The 13,816-nt window shown below is 29.7% G+C and overlaps 1 protein-coding gene across 1 annotated transcript in view; it reads right to left on the bottom strand.

Moving 5' to 3' along the window:
* LOC107436583 (protein lap4) overlaps positions 1 to 13,816 on the bottom strand; it is an 88,543-nt gene that overhangs the window by 40,507 nt on the left and 34,220 nt on the right. Inside the window, exons 20-25 of the mRNA XM_016048347.4 lie at positions 11,704 to 12,045; positions 10,803 to 10,886; positions 9,650 to 9,829; positions 8,436 to 8,888; positions 2,320 to 2,430; positions 1,154 to 1,216 (exon numbers count right to left, since the gene is read on the bottom strand). Coding sequence (XP_015903833.1) covers positions 1,154 to 1,216; positions 2,320 to 2,430; positions 8,436 to 8,888; positions 9,650 to 9,829; positions 10,803 to 10,886; positions 11,704 to 12,045 — 1,233 coding nt within the window. The remainder of the gene's footprint in view (positions 1 to 1,153; positions 1,217 to 2,319; positions 2,431 to 8,435; positions 8,889 to 9,649; positions 9,830 to 10,802; positions 10,887 to 11,703; positions 12,046 to 13,816) is intronic.

The following is a 13,816-nucleotide window of genomic DNA, read 5'->3' on the forward strand; positions in this document are numbered from 1 at the left end:
TGAGCACTTAATGCCATATTTTTATTGAAAGGCCTATAAAAAATTAAGGTGGAATAAAGAGTGTATAGCAACAACAACAAGATGAGCTATTTCTGAAAAAGCAAAAGAAAGAAAAAAAAAATCTTTATATGCCGCGATGGCTCAGGAGATAGAGTGTTCACTGTTTAATGAGGTGAACCAGGTTCGTATTCCCAGTGATGGCTGGTCGATAGGAATTCAACAACCGGCTTGCACCGATCACAGCGCTGAGGTAAAATATCCTCGGTAGTAGACGGACTATGGGTTAGAGTCCCCTTGCTGTCAAGCTAACCGTGGGAGGTTTTCCTTTCCATCTAATGCAAATGCAGGTTAGTTCCATCAAAAAGTCCTCCACAAAGGCAAATTTCTCTCAATACTTGATCCAGGAGTTACCTTGCCTTCTCGATAGGTTTCAAAATTACCAAGGATACGGAGTTTAACATTAGCACTCAAAATTGGGTCGGCTGTTCAACGGCAGTAATAAAATAAAATCTTCTTTATGGAAGTTTAAATGGAGTTTCTTTTTTAAACAAAGACTGTTTCATAATTAAAATTGCACAATGTAGTAACAAACAAATAAGGTCAAGTATCTGATTAAAAGAAAGTGCTTCAAATGAAGGCATTTCTACTATGTAGTTAAATGGTAATATTAATACAAAAATTTTAACCGTAATGTTAGTTTTAATAAACTACATCAACATAATTTTTTGTTTTGTTTGAAAAGTACTAAAACTTTTATTGGAGAGGAAATATTACATTTAAGATCATATGGGGAGGGGTAAAATGGCATAAAAATAACTAATTCCAGAAATTTCTAATTGGCATTTATGTTATTATTTTGTGCGCATTTTTTACTTAATTCTATAATCATATGAAAATATAACTAAAACATGTGACAAAGGACAGAATTTTTTTGATTATTTATTTATTTATGATCATTATTCCAAGTTTGGCAAAGTTATGCTGGATTTTATACTTAGGTTTTAAAATTTAGAATAAAGATTAAAAAAAGAAACATAAATTAGATTGGGACACATTTAATTACTTACAATAATATGGCAATGGCAACTAGTTATACTAATAAGTACTTTCAAATCTAAGAAAACATAACTTAATTTATAAACTCTAATCTTACTTTTAATAATCTATCACCAACTTTTAGTTTCCCTGTTTTGGCAGCAGCCCCCTCTGGAACAATCTGAAAAAATAATAAATTTAATGAGAATAAAAAAGATAAAACAAACAGCAAATTTTTTTTTAACCAAATATTAACAAATGTATTTTATTTCAAAAACACAGAACCTTTTAAATAAGACAAAAAAAAAAAAAAAAAAAAATCATTTTAGACTGTAATTTGTCATAGCTATAGATTATTAATTTATTCTACCAAGTCTTATAATAGGAGGTTTAAACAGCTTCCTAATGTTTAAAAACACTTAAAAGCAAATTTTTTTTAGTGACTTAAGAAATTTTAATGAGCTCTTTTATTGTAACCTAAGGAGAAAGTATTAATAAATTAAATGTTTCAGTCTGAAATTTCAAACGTTAGGGGAAAATCAACACTCCTCAAATTTAAACTGCAAACTTTACTAGTATTGGATATAATTGAATGCATTTGAAAAAAAATAAGATTAAGAGATACGAGCATATTATTTAAAGGAAACACTCAGGACTGCACCATAATCATTGGAACCACAAACATAAAGTATGGAATTGCCAATTACACAGCACAAAAACCAAAATGTATAAGATTTCACTATAATTTGAAAAACTTTAATGGACTAAGATTTACTTTAGTCCATTAAATTGGTCAATTATTACAAATTATTAAAAACAACAAAGGACAATTATATATTTTAGTTCATTATAACACCAAAATGTTCAATTGCACTTTATGCAGACAATAAATGGAATAAAAAAAAATCATATTTAATAAAACACTTATTCACTGGATGTAAAACACATGCCATCATTTTACAATATATTATATGAATATATATTACAGGCAATATATAGTATGAAAACAATTTTTAAATTAATTTCACACTTGCCTACAAATGTAAATATGTTGGTGTTAATCGCACAATGAACATAGTCTACAGGGAACTTTGTCGGCAACACACCAAATTATTTTAGCAGCCATAACGATGGTTGAAAACTCTTTGTAGCAACCATACGTTTAAACTGCAAGCTCAATTATTTAATTAATATTTATATATTACAAAAAGGAAAAATTATAACTCATAGTTTATTGGCTCAAAAATATAAAAGGGTTTTTAAAAAAATTGGAATTTAAATTACCTTGGATATAAAAATACCAGGGTCATCAGCACCAAAAGGATGACACGAATGGTCAGTACCACCAATTATGCTTAAGCCTAGAGGTCCACCAGCTTTTACTAAACTGACTTCCTGAAATTTTCAGTTATACATGTCATTTAACAATATTTACATGCATCATTTAACAATTTAATGATAAAATGTAATATTAAGCTTTTAATAAACATTAAGTTAATAAATGTTTGAAATACAAAAATAATAAATGTATGAAATACAGAAACATAATAGGCAAGGGCGCCTGCAGCGGGGTGCAAGGGGGTGCACTTGCAACCCCCGGTTTCTTTAAACAATTAAAGAGATACAGAAAAACAATTTTGTAACAAATTTTTTTCATTAAACATAATTTTATTGAAAAACAAATAATTAACTAATTATTTATACATAACAATTAAAAAATTATTTAATCAAACAAGAACTGTAATCGTCTTGTTTGCTGTCCAAATATGTTATAACTTTTTCCATGAGTCATCTTTGATTCTTTTCTTATGCACACTGAGCATGCACAAACTTGGCAGATATCTAAGCTATATTTTTAAATTTCATTTAATAAAATATAAGTAATATTATATTTTCTATTAGTTATTTAGTTTAACAAAGGTGTATAACACAAACTGACTTCTCACAACTGTGAAACTTCATCAACACAATAAATACCAATGTTAAGTGTGCACAAACACGTTAGTATACAGAACTACTGTTTATAGTTATTTGTGTTTCAAAGTCAGTAGCTATGCTAGCGCCATCAATATAGTTTCTCGTGGCAAAATTTGCAAGTACAAGAAATTCGTACTTTTTTTAAAATATCTTGTTAACAATGAAGAAATGTATCTTGAAAAAATTAACAGATGAAAGTATATGTAATAACAAAACAAAATGAAATAATAAAATATTTAAAAAAAAAAAGTTATTTTTTTTGGAAGGGGGGTAGTTTGTTAGAGGGTGCACCCCCTTTTAGGTTATTCTGCCGGCGCCCTTGATAATAGGTAGACTATTATAACATGGATGTATATATACGAAAATACAAATAGCGATATCAAATTTTTAAATCACGTAAATAAGAATCACGACGCATAATGTTTAGATCCTGTCAATACTTATCGCAACGAGTAATTTTTAAATTGAGTATAAATACGAAAATCGATGTTTGATATTACAACCGTGTGATAACGAATCGTAATATTGAATTTTAAAAATATGTGAATACGAATTGCGACATTGCATTTTAACCTCGTGGGAATACGAATCGCGATATTGGGCTTTAAAAACGCTTAAATACAAATCGCGATATTGGATTTTTAAATTGCATGAATGAGAATTGTGAGTACGATTTTTAAACAGTTGCATAAAAACGAATCGCAACAAGTAACTTTTAAATCAGTTAAATACGAAAATCGATGATTTGCATAAAAATCGTCTGAATAAGAATCGCAATTTTAGCAGGTACCAGTGCAGTTCCTAATATTTAAAATTCTGAAAATCAGCAAAACAAAAGAAATCAAATATCAGTGACCGAAATGAAACTGCTTAGAACTCTCTTTTTTTTTCTTCTTCCAATCTATAGCAGAAGTTGCAGTTGTCAGGAGGTTACTGCAGGGGGGGGGGTTCGTCTCAAGTTTGACTATCGTTCGGGCTGCTTGGGTTTCTCTTATTGGACTCCCCAAAAATTTAAGTTCTTGGAACATGGTCGAAAATTTTAAAATTTAGGAGAAAAAAGCGGATTTCCGCGGAAGTGTATCATCTCTGTATAACACAAAAGGGAATTTTTGAGAAAGAGTTTACTGCTAACTACTACCCAAAATTTTTATCATTAATAATTAAAATTTTTGTTTCACTAATTTACTTAGCATAAGTCGCAACCTCAGATTTTTTAGCCTTGTACCGAAAATACGATTTTACGCATAAATGTCCTGATTTTTCGGTATTTTAGCATTTTTTCACTATTTTTATTGATTTTCTTTCCATCCATGGTGAGTCTAAAAACTACAAGCAAGGCATGCGATTTTTAAGCGAGTATTGCAGAATTTCACATATCTCATCATTCGCGGGCTTCGGCGAATCAAGACTTATAATTCAAAGAAATTTTGAAACTTATGCTAAACCCTTTCAACGAGACGCTTACATACATATGATTCTACCACCAATTAGATTCTTCTGGTTTGTCGGATCTTCACCATTTTGAATACTTGGAACTGCGCCGGGATCTGGTAATATCGCGATTCTTATTCATGAGATTTTAAGTATCAAATATCAATTTCCGTACATAAAACTAAACTCAGTGGCGCGACAGTTCATAGAGGGCCAAGGCCTACTGTGCCTATCTCAGTTTTCCTGACCTTGGGCTCTGGGGTGCAGGAGCAGATGTTCCGGTCAGGTGGTCAGCCAAACGCGGAATCCCCAGTGTTTAGTTTCCAATAGCATGCTTGGTACTCATTTATTGACCCACTGAAGGGATGAAAGGTTGAGTCAACCTTGTCCTATCCGAGGATCGAACCCAGGACCTGTTGCCCGGGAGCGCGAAGAGCTACCAGATTTCTGTATATACCTGTTCTGTATATTCTGTATTAAAAGTTATGTGTTGCAATTCATATTCACAGGATTTAAACTCATGTATCACAATTCCTATTCACGCAATTAAAAATCCAACAGCGTGATTTATATTTACACATTTTAAAACCCAGTATATTCGTATTCATGCTGTTGCAATATCAAACATCGATTTTCGTATTTATACGCAATTTAAAAACAACACATTGCTATACGTATTCTGGCAATCTAAAAATTATGCATTGTGATTCATATTAACATGATTTAAAAATTCAATATTCAATCATTATTTTCGCGTTTTTAAAATCCAATATCTCGATTTTGTAAGAAGTAAGTTTTTCTTGAATTAGTTACTATAAAGGTGTGATATTCTTAATTAATAATTTAATTTAAAATGTTAGAACAAAAAATGATGTTCAGTATGAAACAGGTATGGAATATAAATTGATATACATTTTTTGCACAAAAACACATGCGACATTTTGCACTTGGTGTTCTAATTTGTTTCTTTCTGTTTGTCTATTTTATATATAATTTGTCTATAATTTGTATATTTCTGTTTCTAACTAGTTGGTAGCTATTGAATTGCCACAATTATAATGGAAAGTGTCATGAACATAATTCGTTAAAACTGTATATATGTTAACAACAAAAAACTGAACTGAATCACAAACAAATGAAGTGAACTGAATCACAAACAAATGAAGTGAACTGAATCACAAACAAATGAAGTGAAAAGGACAGATAAGGAGCACAAATCTTAATCAATTGTAGTGAAACAGATAGTTTTTAACACTTTATCATTTTATTTTCTAAACGAACATGTTATAGACATCAACACTAAAAGCTAATATTTTTTTAAAAAGCACATGAGCCTGAATGTCTGTAATTTTGCAAACTTGAGATCACGATAGCTGAATTTTCATAGTTTATTTTGAAGCATAATCATTTGAGACAAATTCTGTACTCATAAAACCCAAATTAACGGGGAAAAAACACAAATTAAAGAAGAAAAAACTAATTAAAGGGAAAAAAAATTATAATCACGTTTTAAGGATGCAGTGAGAAATGTTTCATAGAAAGTGTTAATTTAAATTGGAACAGAAACAATTTAAATTAACACTTTAAATGTAGTTTTTTCCTAAAAAAAATCTATTGCAGCTATGTAAATCAACTTTCGTTATGTAAATCAACTTACAAGCTCCTTTAATTTGATTACTATGTAAATCAACTTACAAGCTACTTTGTAATAATATGACCAACTTTTTTTATAAATATTCTTAAATTTTCAACATGACTAAAATGTAATTTGGCTCACAAGATGGCAGACATGCAATAAAATATTTTCCCCCCTCTGTTGATAATTTATGGGATTTTTTTTTTTTTTTTTTTTACTATAAAAGTAAATTTTAGAAAAAAGAATAGATGAATATGTTTTCTAATTTACAACAGAGGTAGGAATTCTCAAATTTCTTCCTTAATTTAAGTAGCACTCAAATTTGAAAGGCAATTTTATTACACCTTTGTCAAAACATCATTTGTACAGTAAAGAACCATACATCCGATAATTCTTTGTCATTACTTTTTCTCATTTTCTTTTGGTGATTCATCGTTTATTCTTAATAGTTGCTGGAGTGGATGTCCGAATTAAGGAACTTGAAACTTCTGCCTCAAGAGTATTGACAAACAAGTTTTTTTTTTTAAATCCACTTTAGTTACTGAATTTTGACTATCCTTGATTTGTCATGACAAATTATTGTTTTAAAATTTCAGATAATACATTATCATTATGAACAAAAGTTTTTTTTATCGTCTGTTACATGTATCTATCTGTGGCATCGATTAACGAAACAATATTTTTCAATTGAATAAATTCTGATTCTTTAGAAGTGCGGTAGTATTTGCTAATTTTGATTTATATAGAATTACATCCGATTTTGTTAAAAAATAGTCTTTCAAATAAAAAGGAAAGGTGAAGATTGTTTGTTAATCTAAGCATGTGATTTTTTATTTCTAATGGCAGACAATTATTTTATGAAGCTTTCTCTTTTTAAAAGTGATACATTTCTGATTCCACTAAGATTTAAGTTTTTTCTTTCCTTCTTTTCACTGTTCACAATAAATTTCATACGGAATAACTTAGTTCTTTTTATTCACAAATTTAAAAAACAAACAAACTAAATTGATCTTATAATATTCTGTTCTGTCCAGGGTTTTATTAATTATATTAGCGCCTTTTAAACCATCGTTTCCGTTTGGTAATTTTCAAGTGTTTTTTATTTAATATAATCAATTAATTTTCCTTGCATTTATTGTTTTCTTCCTTATAATTAGGTAGGAAATACATTGTGTTTTTTTTACCGTTGGCTTTGTCTTATATTAGTTCAGGGGTGTCAAACTCGCGGCCCGCATGAGGCCCGAGTGAACATTTTTGTGCCCCAGTCAATATATTCGAAGCAAAGTAAAAATAAAATAGAAATGTGAATTAGAAACGAAACCAGCATATAAAATTATAATATAATTTATTTATAAACTATACGGATCCTTTTAAATTATCTGCTCGAAAATGTAAAATTCTAATTGGCTGAAATGGAGTCCGTTTCACACTAAGCTATCAATTAGATAGTACATAATCAGGTTTATCCTATTATAGCGAGGTAAGTTGGTTATCTTGCTCCAAAGTTCTCAAGCAATTATGGGATTTGAAAGAAAAAGTATGTAAGTTTTTACAAACTATAAAAATCAAGATACAAGCTTGTTCTTTGATTAAATATGGTTGCAAGATTTATCTTCTATGGTTGATATAACCAAACACTTATTCGATTTAAATTTATTGTTACAAGGCAAGGATCAGATCATTACGAACATGTTTGACATAATTCAAAAAGCTTTCAAATGTAAACTATTTCTTTGGGAAAGGCAACTGAAAAATGAAGATTTAACGCACTTCCCAACGTGCAACAAGAACAAATTTAGTTTAGATGATACTGCATCGTATCAAAAATACGCAGAAAAAAATTTCAAATCTTAGAACAGAATTTGAAACAAGGTTTAAAGATTTCAATTCTTTGGAAGACAAATTTTGTTTGTTTTCTACGATTTTCTCAATAAATATTATTAAATACTCAATAAATATTTATTCTTTAAAATATCATTTTCTTACCATTTTTTTTCTTTTTTAATTTAGGAGAGCTTTTCTTTTCAAAATGTTACTCTTTTTCATTGTAATTTGAGTTTGATAAAACATCGATAAACAACACTTTTTAGCCAACCCAGAAAACCGGTAAATTCAGACATCCGGGATAGCGATGGTACTGAGCATCCCGGATAATTGGTTCCCTACTGTACCATTTTTCTAACTATTGCAGAACAACATTAACTATTGAAGAACATTTAACAGCTCTTGAAAAAAAAACATTACTAAGCTCTCATTTAATTACAAATTGCTAGTCAAATTTTCCAAGATTTTTTTAACCTTAAAAAAGGGTGATGGGGATGACCCCAGTGACCCCCATGTTCACAGAGTTACTCACCTCTGTATTGCCACTGGAATTAATATGGTTCACACAGTTTGTTTTAGTATAGGCACAAGATGTGGTTTCTTTCTCACTTTTGAAATGATCGATATTGTTGCAGTTCGTTTCTGACACACTATTCACAATATTAGTCCTATTTGTTGAAGAATAGGTGGGAATAGGTTCCATATTAATAGGATCGTTCCTCAAACCAGGAAGCTTAGTATACATGGAAAATGTGGGCTTTGTTGTTGTTGTTGCATCGGAAGCAGCAGCCAATTCGGGCCGACGGTACGATCCGATGTAGGAAGGTCGATTAGCCATGTAAGAGCCTGATGAGTATATCTTTGGAGTGTATGGTTTTGGCAATCCAATGAGTTTAGGTGATTTTTGGGAGAGCAAGGAGGAAGATGACAGAGTGATGGATGTTTTCTCAGGGAGGTGAGGAGTATTTGGATCTCTTTTAACAAGCTGAAAAAAGACAAAACAATTATTAATCTTATTTCTGAAAGATAAGTTAAGGAGACCAATAGTTTCATAAAACTTTTTTTAATATAAGCAAAATATCACTCTGTGCTAGAGTGACTTCCAACAAACTCAGAAACATCACTACCAGGGGTACCACTCTAAGACAATTTTAAGACTGAACTCCTTATAATTGAACTAATAAACACAGTCTAGTGTTGTTAAAGAGAATTTACAAAATCTAATGAATATAGCTCACTGACTGAAAAAATTACCTTACCATGAAAATAACCGACATATTATATCAATAACTTGGTTACTTTTATCAACAAAAAGAACTTATTTTTATTTAATTTCTTACTTTATTTTTTTACAGTACACAGAATAAAATTAACAGCTAACCCTGTACATATTTTACACCAAATGTTGAATTACTCATATCTCTATTTTTACTTCATTATTGTTTTGCCCTAACTATATAAATTTAACTTTTTAAAAATAATTCTTATGTAATGTTGCGCAGCATTTCAAAACATCAGACAAAAAGAAAAGAAAAAAAATGCTATCTTTAGCAGATTTAGATTTACCAATACAATTTGTTTGCTTAAACAGATGTAGTTTCTTTTACTGAGGTACGACAACGTGTCACAATAATTATGAAAAATAGGTGCTTTCATAAAAAGTATAGATTTTTATTAATTTATTTTTAACAGAAAATATTTACCATAGTAAAATTTAGTTTTTTACAAATATTAAGCAAACTTTACTTTTTGACGTTGTACAACGAGGCGAACAAAACGATCCAAGCCACTCAAGAGAGAAACTGCTTGGTCTTGCCGAGCACCCTCCATGTCAACTCCATTTATGGTCAACACTTTATCACCAACTTGGAGTTTTCCATCTTTTGCAGCAGCTCCATTTTCTGATATTTTGGTAATATAAATACCCTGAAAGTATTGAAATATTATTAAGCATAGACTGTAATATATATACATATATATATATATCAATAAATTCTTATCTTAATTGACTTAATAAATCCTTAATTTACTATGAAATGTTTATGAATTAAATTTGAGATGTAGCTGATAAAATAAGTAGTGTTTCATGTCATTATAGTGCAAGTTCTAAACATAAAATTTCATGCAGGGAAAAAAAACATTACATTTTTTTTATAATAATGTTAAAAAATAATAAAATTGTAATGTCATCCTAGTCTTTCACCATATTGGGCCGGATAGTTGGGAGGATAGTGATTTTATTAGCATCAATATGTTCTCTTAGTTAGCATGTAGAAAGTATATATTTGTAAGTGATGTAGAATGTGTAGGTAAAAGTGAATATCAAAAATAAAAACCACTAATGGAAAGAAGTAATAAAACATTTTTCAAAACAAAAATTTAAATTCCCAGTTAATACAGAATAAGGTGTATATAACACAATTTTATAAGCCGCATTAACTTTACAATCGCTAAAGCAAACCAAAAAATTTTTTCACATTCAAAATTTTTTCTGTAAATAATAAATAAGTAAATACGTATTTTAGTGATTTGAACTATTTGCAGAAAAGGGAATCATTTTCTTTGGTCTATTGTGTTAGCCCTAGAATGAAGAGAAGCAACTCTCCCTGAAACGCACTATTCTTTAAGGCGGGGGGAGTTCTTACTGTAGACAAACTATAAGCATAAGAATAAATAAATGGAAAATTGTATGTAATGCAAAGCTTCATGTTTCAAGGTTAGACTTAGTTTGCGTTATAAAGATCTTTTACTGGAATCAGGAAAGATCTTTTAGGGAATCAGGGTAGAGAGAAGCTCCCCTCTCTAAAATGTGTCACTTCTTGTTTCTATAACAACAGACAGCCTTAGACTTTCTATAGACTAACTATACTTATTAAAAAAAAATTTTTTATTCACTTACATCACCATTTTCTACACCAGCTGGCTTGTCAGATATACTTAAACCCAGACCATTTTGTTCTCTAATAAGTGTAGTATGCAATATCTAGAAAAAATAAAAATAAACACAAAAATGTCAAAGTGTTATTATATTTACAGTCAATTGCTATTATATTAAACTGTTATTATATTTTATAAATATATTTATAGAAGAAACTAAAAACAGGGATTTGTTTAACACTAAACTACCCTTCGAAAAATGCTGATTGCAAAATTGCATTGGCATAACAGAAAAAATTAACAGAGGAGATTAAATAAACACATGCTGTATCTTGCAAATTTTATTCTAATTTGAATTATATATATATACATATATATATATTAAAAGATAGTATTGAGGCACGTAAAATTTAAGAAAAATCTTCGAATTAATTTAAGTAAGCAAGCCAGAATTAGAAACAGTGAACTCTTGATAATCTAATTTTAAAAAAAAATTATTTAATTCATAAAATTCAGATGCTTGGCATGGCAGAGCCATACAGAAAAAACAGATCAGAATATGAAATTGGAAACCAATGAACTCAATACCCAAAAAAATATGGTTAGATAACATAACAAATGATCGAACCATAATGAAAACTCATTAAACAGAAATCTGAGGCTGATAGCAAGACAAGGTCTGTAGCTCTAGTGGCATAAAAGAGCAAATATCCAGCATCATTAAGTGAAAATCAAAAAAACATGACTGAAAGCATATTTAGAATCCTTTCAGAAATGTTCGCCCTTAAGACATTTTAGTTTAATTGAAAGTAACCCGATCTCTGGGTGCACTTACCAACAAAATAGAGTCAAGACCTCTAAAGCAGAAGATGAAAAATAAAAAGTAATAAAATAAAATAAAACAATAAGACACGCATTCTTACTTCAAATTTAATATCAAAATCTTCAGAAGCTTGTTTTCTAAATGAAGGAGATGCAGACTCTTGAATTTTCATGTTGGATTCCTCTTCATTGGGAATATCAATTGTTAAATTTAATTTATTTTTTGTGGGTGTGTCCATTACATTTTTTGGCACAGAGTTAGATTTCTCATTCTCAACTATTTTCTTAGGTATTTCATTGCATGTGTCTTGAATGATATGTTCAGCAGCTGGAAATTTTGAATTCAGCTGGACTGGCTCTGTAGGTGAAGCACTGTCTTCTCCAATATGATTAGCAGTTCCATTCTCAATGATGTTACCATTTACAATAGAGTCAGCAGGATGCTAAATAAGAGAAGAAATTAAACTTTAAAAGATAACATTGTTGATGTAAAAAAAAAAGATTACATTAACATTAGATTATACTTAACATTACATCATATTATAAACATTAGATTATACTTTAATTTTAGGCAGCGCACTCTAAGTAGTGAAACTACTGTAGCTACTTTTTTTGTAGTATAGTGTAGTAGTTTTGTAGTGTAGTGGGCTAAATTTTTAAGAAAGTAGTGCAGTGCGATACCAGAGGTCTGTCCAGGTCAAATTTACTACCGTTTAGCTGTACCTTCACAAATTCAACTTTAGGAAAAACAATAGCTTCACAAAATACTTTTTCTTAAAATTTTATTTTTGTATATCCTGTAAGAAACGATAAACCATATTTTTACCACATTTTTGTGTGGATTTTTTAAAAATTTTTGTTTTTTATTTTCACAAATTTATATATATATTTCTCTTACACGACGACAAAAAAAAGTCTCATTACAACTCCCCGAATGACAACGCTAGAAAAGTGACCAATGATTGCCGCTAAAAATGTCACATGCCAAATCTAAATGAGGTGGCTCAACATATAGCGCTTTTAAAAACGGAAACTGAAAAAACCAGAGAGAGCATCAGCTGCGGCAATCTCATACTATTAAGCTAGTCAGAAGTGAGTAGTCTTTGTCGATTGATCTCTATTTTAGTATTTTGTCGAAAGTGCTTTTTTTCACGAATTTATATATTACGAATTTATTTGACGATTTTTGATTTATATTACGAATTATACTATAGCACATTTCTAATAGGTTTAAAGTCATTTATTTGAATTCAAATTTATTTTAATGACTTAGTATTTACTAAAAAGATGCAATTATTTTTCAAAAAAAAAGGTGTTATATGGATTTGAATGATTGTTTTGAATTCTTAGAATTTTGTGCATTTGCAATGTACCTAAGTTAAGTAGCGAAGCAAGCCATATAAGATTGCGTAGCCCACTAGTTATGTCTAAATTTTCACAAAATAGGTACCTAACAGAAAAACCTAGACTGACCCCGGGATAAAAAAAAAAAAAAAAAAAAAGTTTATAGTGTAGTGTGTTACTTTTTTAAAAATAGTAGTGCAGTGAGTAGTGTAATACAAAACAGTAGTTTGTAGTGATTTCTAGCAATAAATTTTGACGTTAGTTAAGAATAGTAACAAAGCTGTAACGCTACAAATGTTTCAAATTTGATGGGCACAAATTTTAGTGGGTCCGTCAATGGACGCAATGAGAAACTACGTATTTAAAATCACATATAACTAACCACTACGGAAAATAGATAATTAATCACTTAGGTCGCATTTTCACATAGGAATGTAGACTCGTGAAACATTGATGTTATTTCAAAGAAAGGGAAATTTTTTTTTGATGTACTTAACTTTTTAGGGAAATTAAAAGAGCACTAAAAAAATTACAAGTAATTGAGAGTTACCTTTCTTAAATTAAATATTTGTTGACAAAAAAGGCATAAAAGGTTGAAGGTGAAATGAAAAAAAATTTGAGAATTTTTTTTTTTTGGAATGACAAACTGGCTTGCCAATAAATAATTCTTAATTATTTCCTTACATTTAATGTAAGCCAATTTCCTATTCAAAATAATTTTAAACATATGTGTTAAGTTCAACTGCAAAGTTTATCTCCTTAAAATTTATCACTACATTTAAAAATAGCAGTTACAACTACAAATATGATGTAGTTTTTTTCGACCACTGATTTTAGGGTACAGTGGAACTCATATCCAACGAGAAACTT

This window comes from Parasteatoda tepidariorum, chromosome 4 (assembly GCF_982258835.1).
Source record: "Parasteatoda tepidariorum strain Cologne lab strain chromosome 4, Ptep-v5.0, whole genome shotgun sequence".
In the NCBI taxonomy this organism is placed as follows: Eukaryota; Metazoa; Arthropoda; class Arachnida; order Araneae; family Theridiidae; genus Parasteatoda; species Parasteatoda tepidariorum.